We start from the raw sequence: 16,713 nt of genomic DNA on the forward strand, positions 1-16,713 counted from the left end.
AAACTCACTCACAGAATTTGTTCACCCAGTCTGTTCGCCGGTTCTGGTCAATTATTTATTATCTTTTTTTTTTTTTTTTTTTTTTTTTTTGCCTTTCCCATAACTTTGCATTTGTTTGGGTTGAATTCCAGTAAAGGCATACCTCCTAAATACGGTGCTCGTTTTAGAGCGTTTCACTGATACTGAGCTTTTCAATTACATTCATATTTATTGTTTTTGGTGGGCGAGAGATGAGTCAGCTGACCCGCGCTCAGTCTGTTTACAACATTGTGAACTCTGTGTCGTATTCTGGCAATTTTTCAATCTTTTTACTTGTTATTGCAATTATTATACAGTACAATGACCCCTAAGGTTAATGCTAGTGAAAAGAGGAGTAACAAATCTCTTACTTTAAAATGAAAGCTAGAAATTATCAAATTTAGTGAGAAAGTCGTGTGAAGATGCAGCTGGTGACTGCAAGGTGAAGCAAGTGCTCATTTACCATTCTGAAAATCCTAGGGCCTTCAAGAATTATGCAAAAAAGCTATCCTGCCGGTGTAATATAAGTCGAACAACAAAGTCTGGATGACAGGAGATCTGTTTACTACTTGGTTTACTGAATATTGATAATTACTGCTTCTAAAATGTTCATTTCGTCAGTCACCATAAACAAAGGTTAGCAATACAGTACTGCATTATTGTATACTTTTGAATCTTTTTTTAGGCCTAGCGTTATTGCTCAATAATTGATACTGTAAACACATTTTTAGGATTTGTATGCACTATCAAGTGAAAAAGGCTATAAATTGCTTTTGGGCGGTGGTCTATAACCTAACCTGCCATATTAGTGAGGTATGTCTGTAATCACTTGGGAGAAAACCTGCAGTGTCCAGGTCTGTCTGCAGGCTTACCTATCCTTTCCTCTTTTTATTTTCCCTCGTTAGTTTCACATCATCTGTGATACATCGGGTTCTGTTCTTCCAGCAAGTTGTTCACATACACAAGAAACAGTGATATTTTTTGAGGAAGATCACCTGTCACACTTGCTCACTCTGACACGCTTTCCTGGGCACTCTGCTGTTTCTTGTTAGGTATTACATCTTATTCCTGCCTGCTACTCTAGGTTTCACGGGATAGTTTCAAAAGTTGTTTATATTTTTTACAATCCACAATATGTGTCACATTCATCCGTTTCTCGCCTTACTTTTGTTACCCCTGTCATAGAACTCAAGCAGGTCTGTAAAACAGATTTACTTTTAAAAATGTGCTAGTTTTTGGTTTATGAACCTGCTCCTTTCTAGGTTCTTCATTACTCCTCCCGATTATCATTTCCATAACCTTCATACTATGCATGACAGTGACACTGGCCTAGTTTATTACAATTTGTTTGTTTTCTTTCTTAAATATTGCGACTACGTTTTCTGTCTTCCACACCTCTGGCAGATGCCCTGTTTCAATGGACTTGTTGAAGATTTTTGCTAGATGTACACACAGTGCTCTTCCTCTCTCTTTCACAATCCACGGATAGATATTGGTCCCATTGGCTAGCTTGGTAGTTTCATCGGCTCTTTTTTCCTGTTGAGTATATTGTGTCCAACACTCGTTGATGTACTCTTTCTTTGACTGTTAATGTTCGTATTTCCTCCAGAATACCTTCTTTAATCATTTGTTCAGCTCCTCGTCATTTCTTATGAGACTTTCTTCAGTTACATACACATAATATATATATATATATATATATATATATATATATATATATATATATATATATATATATATATATATATATATATATATATATATATATATATATATATATATATATATATATATATATATATATATATATATATATATATATATATATATATATATGGTATAAACCTTGGTAATAAATACCGACAAGTTGGTTTAGAAAGACACGTAAGCAAACACTATGACATATTTATTAGAAAACGTTTCGGTCCTCGGACCTTGATCACTTCTAACATACAGAGGTAGAAAAACATTATATATATAGGCGGAGAGTGAGGTGTGACGCACGTGACCTGAGGAATGTCATAAGAACATAAGAATGGAGGAACACTGTAGAAGGCCTACTGGCCCATGCGAGGCAGGTCCTTATCAAAACAACCTCTGCCTATGATGAGGACGGGTAGACGATGAAATCATGTGACTCCTGTGTTGTTGGGTTGGTGGTGCTTAAGCAGCACCAACAGTGTTCCTCCATTCTTATGTTCTTATGACATTCCTCAGGTCACGTGCGTCACACCTCACTCTCCGCCTATATATATATTGTCTTTCTACCTCTGTATGTTAGAAGTGATCAAGGTCCGAGGACCGAAACGTTTTCTAATAAATATGTCCTAGTGTTTGCTTACGTGTCTTTCTAAACTATATATATATATATATATATATATATATATATATATATATATATATATATATATATATATATATATATATATATAGTATGTTTCTTTACTGTTGTCTTCCTTTTTGAGGTGCTGTGCAATTTAGATTTAACTTTTGACACTTTCATTTTCAAATTGTCACTTTGTTTCTCTTCTTACTTCTGTATTCATAATCGACTCTTCTCCATATTTTTTTCACACTTTTACACATTATTCTTGCCGTCATGATACTGTGGTGGTCTATTGGTTACTGATGAGTTGTATATCACTGCTATCACTACCTAGGGTCCCACAGTGGTGAGCGAACTTACTGTATAGTCATATGACGCCCGGTGGCCTGGTGGCTAAAGCTCCCGCTTCACACACGGAGGGCCCGGGTTCGATTCCCGGCGGGTGGAAACATTTCGACACGTTTCCTTACACTTGTTGTCCTGTTCAGCTAGCAGCAAATAGGTACCTGGGTGTTAGTCGACTGGTGTGGGTCGCATCCTGGGGGACAAGATTAAGGACCCCAATGGAAATAAGTTAGACGTCCTCGATGACGCACTGACTTTCTTGGGTTATCCTGGGTGGCTAACCCTCCAGGGTTAAAAATCCGAACGAAATCTTATCTTATCTCATCTCATCTAAAACTCCTGTGGTTTCTGATTAGCACTGCTACCCCCTTCCCTCCTTTGTTTCCTCTATCCTTCCTTATAATTTGATATCCAGCAGGGGAAATGGCATGTGTCATGGCCTTTGAGTTTTGTCTGTGCGTGCAATGATGGGGTGTAGACGGAGGTAGGGGTTAGGTTGAGGGGTGGTTGTGGGGTTGGAACCTGCACTGGAAGGAGTCTGTGTGTGTATGTACGTAAATATTTGTTATTGATAATTACATCACCATGTATTACAAGAACATTATCTACGTGAGGGCGACACATTTCACCACATTCCCTCCACTGTCACATGCGCTTGGTATACATGTAAACAATGGTTTAGAAAGACACGAAAGCAAACACTGTAACATATTTATTAGAAAACGTTTCGGTCCTGGGACCTTGATCACTTCTAAGTGATCAAGGTCCCAGGACCGAAACGTTTTCTAATAAATATGTTATAGTGTTTGCTTACGTGTCTTTCTAAACCAACTTGTCGGTATTTATTACCAAGGTTTATACCACATGTAAACAATACACTCTTATTATACCTCCATTACTCCATTCAGGGTCGATGCCTTCATACCTCTCAAGGAATCGTCATATTAGATAATTGAAACTATCCTCTCCTTCCACGGCCTAAACTCCACTGTGGATTAAACCTAGAAGTTGCATGAACATTATTGTTTTAGCATTTTCTTAAGATTGTGACAGTAATAGAGTAACTGCTAGTCCACGGAGCTTCTAATATTCTGAAGCTAGAGAATAGTTGTCATGTTCTTAGCGCCTTTCTGAGATAGATTCATTTTCATCAATATTATCACCGTCTTCAGCACAATCACTAACTCAGTGTGACAATAATGTTGGTAGTAGCGATACTGGTGGTGGTGATGCTAGTGATGGTGGTAGCGGTGATGCTGGTAGTGGTAGTGGTAATGACTCGTGGTAGTGTCACTGTCATTTACGTGTGGGTTACTCACTGCCTCTGAATCTCACTGTCATTGCGAGTGATTTCATCGAGGCGCTAACTATTGTTTTGTCTATATGTGTTTTACCAGTGGTAGATAGGTTGACTAGTTGAGTGTGTGACCTAGATACACGCAGCTAGTGAAGTGTGTGGCTTACACTCAATTTAGTTTCCTTTACTAATGGCACTGTTCCCTCTACTAATGACACATAGTTCTCTTTACTAATGGCACTTAGTTCTCTCTACTAATGGCACTTCCCTCCACTAATGGCACAGTTCCCTCCACTAATGACACACAATTCCCTCCACTAATGACACATAGTTCCCTCTACTAATGACACAATTCTCTCTGCTAATAACACTTAATTCTCTCTACTAATAACACTGAAGTTTCCTCTACTAATAACAGTTCCTTTTACTAATGACACCTAATTTCATTAACTGTCACCTAATTTCATTTACTGACACCTAATTTCACTTACTAATGACACCTAATTAGTTTTACCAATGACTGTTTAATTTTTCCTTTTTGTTTCTTCTTGTTTTTGTCTACTTCTATTTTAACGTTCTCACAGGTCACTCATATAAATCAAGCGTCATTTACTAAATTTTCAGTCGTTTTCTTAAAAAAAATATGAAGTTACAATACCGTGGTTGCAACAGTTCACCATAAATCCACACTTGGGTGAGAAACTTTATAACGACGTTTCGCTCCATCATGGAGTGTTGTCCAAGAAGTGTGATGGTTTAGAAAGACACGTAAGCAAACACTATGACATATTTATTAGAAAACGTTTCTGTCCTGGGACCTTGATCACAAGGTCCCAGGACCGATACGTTTTCTAATAAATATGTCATAGTGTTTGCTTACGTGTCTTTCTAAACCAACTTGTCGGTATTTATTACCAAGGTTTATACCAAGAAGTGTGATGCAAATGATTTAGAAAACCGACAAGTTGAAGAACGAAACACTTGGAATATCTGGAAATCTTTATTTCCGTATTAAAGATTCCCAAATGTTACACAAGTGTCTCATTCTTCGCCTTTGTCCAGGAGGGACCGAAACGTCATAACGTTCTTCTAAGTGCTTTATTTTTATGGGGGGGGGGGTGAACAGTCTTTTTCTTCCAAACACTGGATATTAAAGTCTCCTGCCTAGTTACAACGTTCACCGGACGGTAATCTGTGCTCATGCGTCACCTTCCATTAGGCTTGAGGTAGAGAACACAAGGTAAAGCTTGTGGACTCTTACTGACGTCGGTGAGATCGTTTTCGGACACAAAACAGACTTCAGCCTGCAACGTATCAGCTAAGACTGTTATGTTGCAGGAGCAGTTGGTTTTCAAGACGGAGACGTGAATCCTTGATAGTAAGTCATCATGATAGTAAGTCATCACTGAACCGACACAAAAAGAGCGGCGTCACTGAAACTCGTGCGATCTTTGGCATGAGGATAAATTTCTTGATGAAGTGTGGGAGAATTGAATAAAACCGTGCGTAGTTCTGAAAGCCTCATCTTTATGTTAGTAACGAATTCTCGAGTAGATGAGTTGAAACAATTGTAGAAGTGTAGCGGCCAGGTTGATCAATTCTTCTTGGAGTAGCTGCAGATAGTGTTGTAGAAACCATATGGTAGAAGTGGCTTCTGGTAGGGGTGTTGTAGCTGCTGAACTCATCGCTTCCTCTTGGACCAGATGTAGTTAACGCCGTAGTAACAGTATGTGATGAGTGACTCTTGATAGACGCAGTGTAGGTGCACAGTGTAGCTGAAGTGAGTAGCCGTAGTTAATGCTGCAGGAACCACAGTCGAGAAATATGTAGCATTTGTCAGAGGTATGGTAGCTGCCGAGTGCCTCACTTCCTCTCCGAGTAGCCATAGTTAGCGCCGTAAGAACCATAGGTGAAGAGCGGCTCTTCTGTGGTAGAAGGAGCTCTCTTTCTCACCGGCTTGGTGTTGCCTGAACACTTGAGGATAAACTTGACCTCGCTACTCAGCTCCTCGCAGAATGACGCCTGTAACAGGGATGTGGTCAGCGGGCAGCCACGCTCACACGCTGATGTTTATGTCAGATGTGATCAAGAAACATAAACATGGGTATATGTCAGGAAAATCTATGCTATTTTTATTTCCTGGAAACTAAGGGCAGAACACACACACACACACACACACACACACACACACACACACACACACACACACACACACACACACACACACACACACACACACACACACACACACACACACGAGATACACGAAGGACAATCAGGAAACTTAAAGTAAAAGAAAAGATACAGATGCAAGATGTACACAAGACACACTCATGACGCACGCAGGACACATGACGCACACAGGACATGGTGCACGCAGGACACATAACGCACATAAGACATATGACGCACGCAGTACACATGACGCACGCAGGACACATACATACAGGACACATGACGCACGCAGGACACATACATACAGGACACATGAAGCACGCAAGACACATGACGCAATGAAGATACACACATGACGCACACAAGACAATGGGTGGTAATACTCACACTCTGGTCGGTAGCTAGCCCTCGGGCCGTCCACATAAACTCACAGATAGCCATGAACGCAGCTATCCCCATCCCTCCGATCAGAACTACGAACACTCCGCCCACGTTGGCTAGACCTAGCTCCGCAGCCCCACTCGACTTGGTGGACGACGCCTCCCGCTAGCCAGGGATAGATGGGTCACTAGTAATGGATAGATGGGTTATTGGTGGATAGATGGGTCAGCAAAGGATAGATGGATCACTGGTGGATAGATGGATCACCGGTGGATAGATGGGTCACTGGTAGATAGATACGTCAGCATAGGATAGATGGGTCAGTGGTGGACAGATGTTTTACTAGTGGACAGATGGGTCACTGTTGGATAGATGGATCCCCGGTGGATAGATGAGCCACTAGTGGACAGATGGGTCAGCATAGGACAGATGGGTCACTGGTGGACAGATGGATCACTGGTAGATAGATGGGTCAGCATAAGATAGATAGGTCAGTGGTGGATAGATGGGACACTGGTGGACATGTTTTACTAGTGGACAGATGGGTCACTGGTGGATAGATGGATCACTGGTAGATAGATGAGTCACTAGTGGATAGATGGGTCAGCATAGGATAGATGGGGCACTAGTGGACAGATGGGTCATTGCTGGGTAGATGGGTCGCTGGTAGATAGATGGATCACTGGTAGATAGATGGATCATTGGCAGTGACAGTAGTGGTGGTGGCAGTGACAATAGTGGTGGTGGCAGTGATAGTAGTGGTGGTGGCAGTGACAGTAGTGGTGGTGGCAGTGATAGTAGTGGTGGTGGTAGCAGCGGTGGGGGCAGTGATAGTGGTGGTAGTGATAGTAGTGGTGGTGGCAGTGGTACATAAGAAAGGAGGATCACTGCAGCATGCCTGTTGGCCCATACTAGACAAGTCCTTTACATTTGCCCAATCTAATTTTCAATGCTACCCAAGAAATAAACTCTGATAACTCTATCCACTCATTTGCAAGAACCACTCAAATCCAACCCCTCTCACTCATATATTTATCCAACCTAAATTTGAAACTACCCAAAGTCCTAGCCTCAATAACCCAACTAGGTTTGTAGATGAATGGTTCAAAGAACCGACATGTTGTTAAATTAGACATATGTGCAACTCAATAAAGTTACCCAAGAGTTGCACATGTGTCTAATTTAACAACCCAACTAGGTAGACTGTTCCACTCATCAACTACCCTATTTCCAAACCAATACTTTCCTGTGTCCTTTCTAAATATAAACTTGTCTAATTTAAATCCATTACTGCGGGTTCTCTCTTGGAGAGAGATCCTCAAGACCTTATTAATATCCCCTTTATTAATACCTATCTTCCACTTATACACTTCGATCATGTCTCCCCTCATTCTTCGTCTAACAAGTGAATGTAATTTAAGAGTCTTCAGTCTTTCTTCATAAGGAAGATTTCTAAAGCTATGTATTAATTTAGTCATTCTACGTTGAATGCTTTCTAACAAATTTATGTCCATTCTGTAATATGGAGACCAGAACTGAGCTGCATAATCTAGGTGAGGCCTGACTAATGATGTATAAAGCTGCAGTATAACCACTGGACTTCTGTTGCTTGCACTTCTTGATATAAATCCCAATAATCTATTTGCCTTATTACGTACGCTTAGGCACTGCTGTCTTGGTTTAAGGTTGCTGCTCACCATAACCCCCAAGTCCTTTTCGCAATCTGTATAGCTAAGTTCTACATTATTTAACTTATAAGTGCTAGGGTTATGGACACTCCCGAGCTTCAGAACCTTGCATTTATCTACATTGAACTGCATCTGCCACTTTTCTGACCAAGAATAGAGATTGTCTAAATCTTCCTGAACTTCCCTAACATCTACGTTTGAATCAATTATCCTATCTTTGTGTCATCGGCGAATTTGCTCATATCACTAGTAATACCCTCATCAAGGTCATTGATATATATTACAACAACAACAGGCCTAAGACTGATCCCTGTGGTAGGCCACTTGTTACAGATCCCCACTCGGATTTAACCCCATTTATGGACACTCTCTGCTTCCTGTCAGTGAGCCATGACTCGATCCATGAGAGCACTTTTCCCTGAATGCCATGAGCTGCCACTTTCTTTAACAGTCTTTGGTGCGGAACTCTATCAAAAGCCTTACTAAAATCTAAGTAAATAATATCAAATTCTTTATCGTGGTCAACAGCCTCAAAAGGTTTACTGAAGAAAGTTAATAAATTAGTTAGACAAGAACGGCCTCTCGTGAATCCATGCTGAGTATCATTAATCAGATTATGCTTATCCAGATGGCTTCTTATAATCTCAGATATAATTGACTCTAGCAATTTGCCTACAATTGAGATCAGGCTTATTGGGCGGTAATTTGACGGTAATGACTTATCCCCTGATTTAAAAATAGGAATTACGTTAGCCATCTTCCACATATCAGACACTATACCTGTTTGAGGAGATAAATTAAAAAAATTAGTTAATGGTTCACAGAGTTCCATTTTGCATTCCTTAAGAACCCTTGAAAAAAGCTCATCAGGTCCCGGCGACTTATTTTGCTTCAGTCGATCTATTTGTTTCATAACCATTTCACTAGTGACTTTGATGTTACATGGTGGTGATGGTGGTGGCAGTGGTAGAAGTGGTGGTGGCAGTGGTAGAAGTGGTGTTGGGAGTGGTAGTAGTGGTGGTGGCAGTGATAGTAGTGGCGACAGTTTCACTAGCAGTGATGGTGGCAGTAGTGGTGGTGACAACAGTATTAGTAGTGGTACCAGTAGTGGTGGTTGCAGTGGTCGTAGTGGTGGTAGTAATGGTACTGGTGGTGGTGGCTGCAGTGTTAGCAGTGTTCGTAGTGGTGGTGGTTACAGTGGTAACAGTGGTACTTGTGGTGGTGGTTGCAATGTTAGCAGTGGTCGTAGTGGTGGTGGTTAGTGGTCGTAGTGGTGGTGGCTAGTGGTAGTAGTGGTGGTGGCTAGTGGTCGTAGTGGTGGTGATTACAGTGGTAACAATGGTAACAGTGGTGGTGGTTGCAGTGGACTAGTGGTGGCGGTGGCAGAGGAAGTGATGGTGGTGACAGAAGGCAGTAGATTGCAGTAGAAAGATTTTGAAGAAATAACAGCAACAGCAGCAGCAGCAGCAGCAGCAGCAGCAGCAGCAGCAGCAGCAGCAGCAGAATAATGAGCAATAGAGATAAGGAGCCTCAGGAGGGAAGAGAAAAAAAAGGAGAAAGTTTTATTTGGATTATTAACCCTCTGGGTTAGTAACCCAAGATAACCCAGTAAAACCACTGTATCTGGCTTATTCCTAATAAGGTCCTTTTATCCTCTTCCCCAGGATGCCACCCATAACGGGACATCTAACGCCCAGTACCAATGAACAGGATGAGGGGGGGAGAGTGTTGGAGGGACACATACGTATCAGGACACAAAACTTAATAAACACATTTAATATTATTTTATTTAGAAAAAAAGAGTCTGAGAATATCTAATTGTCTAAGATGCAAAATATATTATCCCGTTAGGAAATGTGATTGTTTTATTTGAGGACACAGAGGCTCTGGACACAAAGGTACTCTGACACGGGACTGGCTAGACACATAGGTGCTGGAAACAGGTGAATGTATACAGGTACTGCTAAACACCTAAGTGTCTGGAAATAAAAACACTGGTAGCAGTTGACGGATACATTGGAGGCTTGTCATCGGTTGGTGGACACACAAGGCTGTGCAGATGGGTAGCAGAGCAACACAGGACACATGGGTGGTATCACAGCAGCTGTGAGTGAATGGATGGCAGCAAACAAGAGGGAAGGGTCAGGTCATCAGAGGTCACCAGCCATTAAAACACAATTAACGTGCCCAAACACTATAACCTGGGCAAGTGAACACAAAGAACTGAAACTGAAGAGAGATTAGCCCACTAGTAAATATATACAGTTGCATCGTTCCCCGTGACTTGTAAATTGTAAATGAGGAGAACAAGTGGCTGTAAACATTAAAGAGCACCATGGAAGAGGGGAAACACAAAAGATGAGTCTGAAATAAGTTTGGCATGCGTGGCAGGTTCTCGGGCAGCCTTGATTAGGTTCTCGGGCATGCTTGGCAGGTTATTAGGCATGCTCGGCAAGTTTTAGGGCATGCGTGGCAGAGTTCTGGATTAGTGAGCATGCTAAAACACACAGATACACACAAACACAGAGAAGGTCCAGTCCAACAGCTAGTGTGAGGATTTGTTGTGGTGTTTGAGTCGTTGTAAATGTTCGTGACGTGAAAAGGGAATGGAGGGAAAGGCAGAGGGTGAAGAAAGTTGCAGGGGAAGAGAAAGATGAGCGGGAAAGAGAGAAAGGTTCAGAGGAGAGAAAGATGCAAGAGAGAGAGAAAAAAATCGGAGGTGAGAGAGAGGAAGAGAGATAGAGTGAGAAACAGAGGTATATCATTCTTAGACAACTGTAAGGGATATTTGTTGGAGCTGTTCAGGATATTCTATAGGATTTCGAAGAGTTATGTAGGAACTTTTAGTTGAAATTCTCAATAAACTTTGAATTTCGTAAAAAAAAAGTTATTTCAAATTCTCGGAAGTTTTTAATCCTGAAAATAACGTCAGTTAACTGTTAAGGAAGTTTAAAATTTTAGTATTGATAGGAAAGGAGGATAAAAACTAGGTCAGTCGAAGTATACCAAGAAAAACAAGAATGAAAAATAATGAATTGAGATGACTTGAAATAAAGGATGAAAAGGGTGAAGGGAGGGTGAGGAGTGAAGGAATGAAGGGAGGGCGAGGAGCGAAGGAATGAAGGGAGGGTGAGGAGTGAAGGAATGAAGGGAGGGTGAGGAGTGAAGGAATGAAGGGAGGGTGAGGAGTGAAGGAATGAAGGGAGGGTGAGGAGAGAAGGAATGAAGGGAGGGTGAGGAGTGAAGGAATGAAGGGAGGGTGAGGAGTGAAGGAATGAAGGGAGGGTGAGGAGCGAAGGAATGAAGTGAGGGTGAGGAGTGAAGGAATGAAGGGAGGGCGAGGAGTGAAGGAATGAAGGGAGGGTGAGGAGTGAAGGAATGAATGGAGGGCGAGGAGCGAAGGAATGAAGGGAGGGTGAGGAGTGAAGGAATGAAGGGAGGGTGAGGAGCGAAGGAATGAAGGGAGGGTGAGGAGTGAAGGAAGCAGCAGTATCCATTGGTAGTGTCACAAGACCAGATCTAAAATTTGGCCATAAAGGTGAGTTTGTTAGATAGTGCCGCTGCTCAGAGAGAGAACGTACCTACACCAGTCCTAAGAGTGAATGTACTATTTTATATACAGTATAAGGCAGCACCACTTATAATGAGTGAATATACTCCCTTAAAGACAGTATTAGGTGGCACCATTCATCCTTAGTGAACATACCGCCATAAAGGCTCTGCATTTCAACTGAAATAGCTGATACGATGTTTGCAACATCAACATTATTCTTTGTTGTTGCAACATTCAGGCATCGCTACCAGTCCAGATTGTCATAATTTAACTGCAGCGAGGCTGCGTGTGTTTGTGAACCGCTGCACACCGTTACTTAGACTGTAAATGGTTGTGATGTATATGAAGAGATATACCAAGAACACAAAGGGCGTTTAGTGCACTCAGTGTGGCACTGGCACCTTCTAGTGACCAGTGTCAGTGGGAGGGTACGTGACTGGCAATGGCAGTACAAGTGATTGTTGAAGAACAAAAAGGTACCATAGTCAGTGGTCCAAGTCGAACCGAAACATTGTCTTAACTTTCTTTCTCTTATGTGCAAGTTACTTGTGTTAAGTGTCTGTTAATGATACATGACGAACTCTAGAAGTGGTAGTGAGGAACGAGGGTGAGAAAGAGAAAAGGAGGAAAGAAATAAGAGAGGAAGAATAGCGGAGGAGGGATGGTGGAATAGGAGTAAAGGAGGAGGAATGGAGGATATATGTGTATGATGCCAACCGAAGCGTGTCGCTACTTTTTTGTTAAGAAGGGGAGTAAGAGGGAGAAAATGAAGATGAAGACGAGAAGGAAAAAAGAAAAGGAAGAGAAGGAGGAGGAAGGTGAGGAAAAGGAAGAGGAGGAAAGTGAGGAGAGGGAAGAGGAGGAGGAAGGTGAGGATAAGGAAGAGGAGGAGGAAGGTGAAGAAAAGGAAGAGAATGCGATGGCGGAATAGATTAGGGAATATAAGAAAAAGTGCATTTGAAGGAAGCAGGAGCTACAAGGAGGGGAACTAAGTCAGGAGGTAGGGCCAGGAGCTGAGTGTTTGGAGGGAAGGAGTGAAGAATGGTGTATCGATAGCGTAAAGTAAGGAGGACAGGAGAACATGGTTGGCGCTGAGGGAGGGAGGGAGAGGAGGGAAGGAAGGAGGAAGATAGGCAAGCGAGGTCTTCTTCACTTCTGTCAGTCGAGAGGTCTTTCTTCGCCGTTGGCGGCTCTCTCCTCGAAACTTCTACCAGCTGCCGCAGCCGCAGCCGCGGCCGCAACCGCAGCTGCAGCCGCAGCAGCAGCAGCAGCAGCAACAACAACAACAACAACAACAACAGTAGCAGCACCAGCAGTAGCACCAGCTCTCGTGGTTATAAACACTCAGCAACTCAGTCTAGGGCAAACTACGACGTCGCTTGTAGATAGACACCATTCAGTTGCTCCTGCGCTGGTTGATGCACAAGAGGGGCAGCGAACTTATGTTTATACACACTTCAATTTTCTACAAAAAAAAAATTGCTAGTAGGCTACCGCAATCTACGAACCCTCTACGCAGTAACTAGTTACACGCTAGGTGATAGAAATATACACTAGGTGACAGAAATATACTCTAGGCAGTAGAACTACATACGAGGCTGCCAGAAGAAAGAAAATTTTAAGAACATAACAGTATGTTGATGGTTGTGTTAAGATCAACTACGTGTGTGAGTGTGGTGTGGGGGCTTTACCCCCTCCAGGGTGGTGCCTTGATGCCGGTGAGGGGCTCTTGATCCCGGGAATCTGATCAGTTCTTCCTCTAGATCGAACATGATTGATTCCTATTCGACAAGCGGTGTATGACCTCTGGATTTACCGCTCTCTCCAGTAATATAATAATAATAACTATTGTATACTAACTTCAATCATAGTCTCTCTCCTTTCTGAACTCACCCTCTTATACCACTACTATCTTACATCCAGGCTGGTAGATCCCGTCATCCAGGCTGGATGATCCTGTCATTCAGGCTGGATGATCCCGTCACATACAATGCCAGGTTGACTCCCTGTCCACCACTACATACCATATATAGATATACAAATATTTTGGAGAACATATGCCTAAAATATACCATGTTATATACACCCGAAATGCTGTGCATCCTATAGACTTCATGATTTTGTAAATGCAGTAATTTGAAACAAAAAATCTTAATATAAATCAGAATATCTTAATTTAGTAGCCACTGGGGTATAAAGTTAGATTTTTTTCCAGTGCGTACCAATTTCCCGACAATATTCCTTCATATAATTTTTTTTGAGGAGGTGGGGAAGAATGCTCGAGTGTTGCTGGCCCTTGTAAGGTGTTCTTACCTGGCAATGCCCTCCACCTTTGCGCTGTTTCCACCACTTGTTCTTCAGTTTGTGCAGCATGCCATTCTCCTTCAGCATCAATACGGCCGAGCTGATGGCACCTGTGAAGGGCGACCCTGTACCAGGGAGGCACCCACGTTATCAATAACATCTTCTTAAATTTGGGTTTAGCTTGGTTTAAGGCATCATATATTAATTTGACTTACATGTACTATTATATTTCGAATTATATACAAATTCATAGCCATGTGACTTCTAGAAATTTAATTAATTGCAAACAAATTGTTACAAGAATATCTTGACTATGAAGTGTATGTTCCTCAGTGAATAAATGCTGAGTGTATTTTAGTGCCTGTTTTTTTAACATCGGCCGTCTCCCACCGAGGCAAGGTGACCCGAAAAAGAAGAAACAAAAGCTTTTCTTCTTTTTATATTTAGTAATTTATACAGGAAAAGGTTACCATCCCGTTGCTCCCGGCATTTTAGTCGTCTCTTACGGCAAGCATGGCTTACGGAGGAAGGATTCTTCTTCACTTCTCCCATGGAGATTTAGTGTTTATTCAGGGAGGTAAAATATTCTTGGGTGGTGGTAAATAGGTGACATGCAATCTTAATAACCCTCGTGTGGTCGATAGACTTTAAAATCTCATTTACCAACCAACCAAAGAAATTGTAAGTTTCATTTAGGCCTTTTACATAATTTTAAGCCTTTACAATGGCTTTATTTATATAGTGAATTATACAGATTTCAACCTAGATTAACTTAGTGATGTGACTTATTTTACTTTTCGTGAAAGTATCTAATATACACCTTTAAAAAAATCCACTCTGGCATAATTCATTCACAGAGCTGAATCATGTCAGTGAATCTTAAGTTGAACACTTAGCAACACGAATTATAATCAAAAATTTTAACAGACAATTACACACACACACACACACACACACACACACACACACACACACACACACACACACACACACACACACACACACACACACAAACACACACACACACACACAAACACACATACACACATATATAAACACAATGTACATACACGCACAAATGTAATATGGACCAAGAATGACAAATTCATAACTACTCACACCATAACAACCACCACAACACAACCACCACAACACAACCACCACAACACAACCACCACAACACAACCACCACAACACAACCACCACAACACAACCACCACAACACAACCACCACAACACAACCACCACAACACAACCACCACAACACAACCACCACAACACAACCACCACAACACAACCACCACAACACAACCACCACAACACAACCACCACAACACAACCACCACAACACAACCACCACAACACAACCACCACAACACAACCACCACAACACAACCACCACAACACAACCACCACAACACAACCACCACAACACAACCACCACAACACAACCACCACAACACAACCACCACAACACAACCACCACAACACAACCACCACAACACTGCAACCGCCACCACAACAACACAGGAACTCATACTACAACCACTCACACCACAAACACTCACACCACAAACACTCACATCACAAACATACCATAAACATGCCACAAGCACTCACACCACAACCGTCACAACACAACCACTCGCGCCACAACCACCACAATACCACTCGTACCACAGTCACTACAGTGCAATCACCATAACACATCCATCGTAATTCACAACCATCAGAACACACAACCACCACAATACAATCACCACAACAATACAATCACCTCAACAATACAACCACCACAGCAATACAACCACCACAAGAACACAAGCACTTACACCACAACCAGAAAATACCACTCATACCAGTCTCCACAATGCAGTCACCACAACACAACCATCGCAGTTCATAACTATCACAACACACAACCACAACAATACCACTCATACCACAACCACCGCAATACCACTCATATCACAACCACCGCAATGCCACTCATACCACGACCACCACAATCACATCAATTCGGCCACCACAATCACATCAATTTGGCCACCACAACACAACCATTGCAATTCACAACTATAACACACAAGAACCACCCACCAATCTTACCTGGTGGAAGAGCGATACCATAGCTCTTGGAGTCAAGTAGTCCACCAACTTGGGTCAGCTCACACTTGCGCTCCACAACGTACTCGATGGAGGAGGACTCCATGAGGAAAGCGTACTGGCCGTCAGCCTTGGCCACTTTCTCTACTCCAGCATCGTTACTCTCCGTGAAGACCGTAGGTCTGGCGCTTGACATGACAGACCACATCCTCTGGTAAGTGGGGATGCTGCTGTCCCTGTTGTTGAAAGGGCGGAGCAAGGGGTCAGGGGCGTCGAGGTTTAGCAACTGGAGAGAGGAAGGCGTCTTGAAGAAATTAGGAATCAGGGGTCAGGGATGTCGATGTCAGGGTTTAGCAACTGGATATAGGGAGGCATCTTGAAGAAATCAGGGATCAGAGACGATGAGGTCAGGGTTTAGCAACTGGATAGAGGGAGGCGTCTTGAAATCAGGCATCAGTGCTCCTGGGATCAGGGTTTTTGGGGTGTTTTAAAAAGAAGTTTGGGTTATTTTCTTAAAAAG

General features: G+C 42.3%; 1 protein-coding gene across 7 annotated transcripts in view; it reads right to left on the reverse strand.

Annotated features, from left to right (window-relative positions):
* The window catches only part of LOC128684190 (glutamate receptor ionotropic, kainate 2), a 203,828-nt gene that overhangs the window by 18,306 nt on the left and 168,809 nt on the right, over positions 1–16,713 (reverse strand). For 4 of the 7 annotated variants that reach the window (XM_070094928.1, XM_070094936.1, XM_070094920.1 and 1 more), the window contains exons 16-19: positions 16,197–16,429; positions 14,097–14,212; positions 6,549–6,707; positions 4,622–6,008 (exon numbers count right to left, since the gene is read on the reverse strand). In XM_070094928.1, the coding sequence (XP_069951029.1) occupies positions 5,850–6,008; positions 6,549–6,707; positions 14,097–14,212; positions 16,197–16,429 (667 nt within the window). In that variant the 3' untranslated portion in view covers positions 4,622–5,849. Of the gene's footprint in view, positions 1–4,621; positions 6,009–6,548; positions 6,708–14,096; positions 14,213–16,196; positions 16,430–16,713 lie in introns of those variants that run through there. The other 3 variants (XM_070094940.1, XM_070094946.1, XM_070094939.1) reach the window with 1 other exon arrangement.

The sequence above is a fragment of the Cherax quadricarinatus genome, chromosome 4 (genome assembly GCF_038502225.1).
Source record: "Cherax quadricarinatus isolate ZL_2023a chromosome 4, ASM3850222v1, whole genome shotgun sequence".
NCBI classification, from domain to species: Eukaryota; Metazoa; Arthropoda; class Malacostraca; order Decapoda; family Parastacidae; genus Cherax; species Cherax quadricarinatus.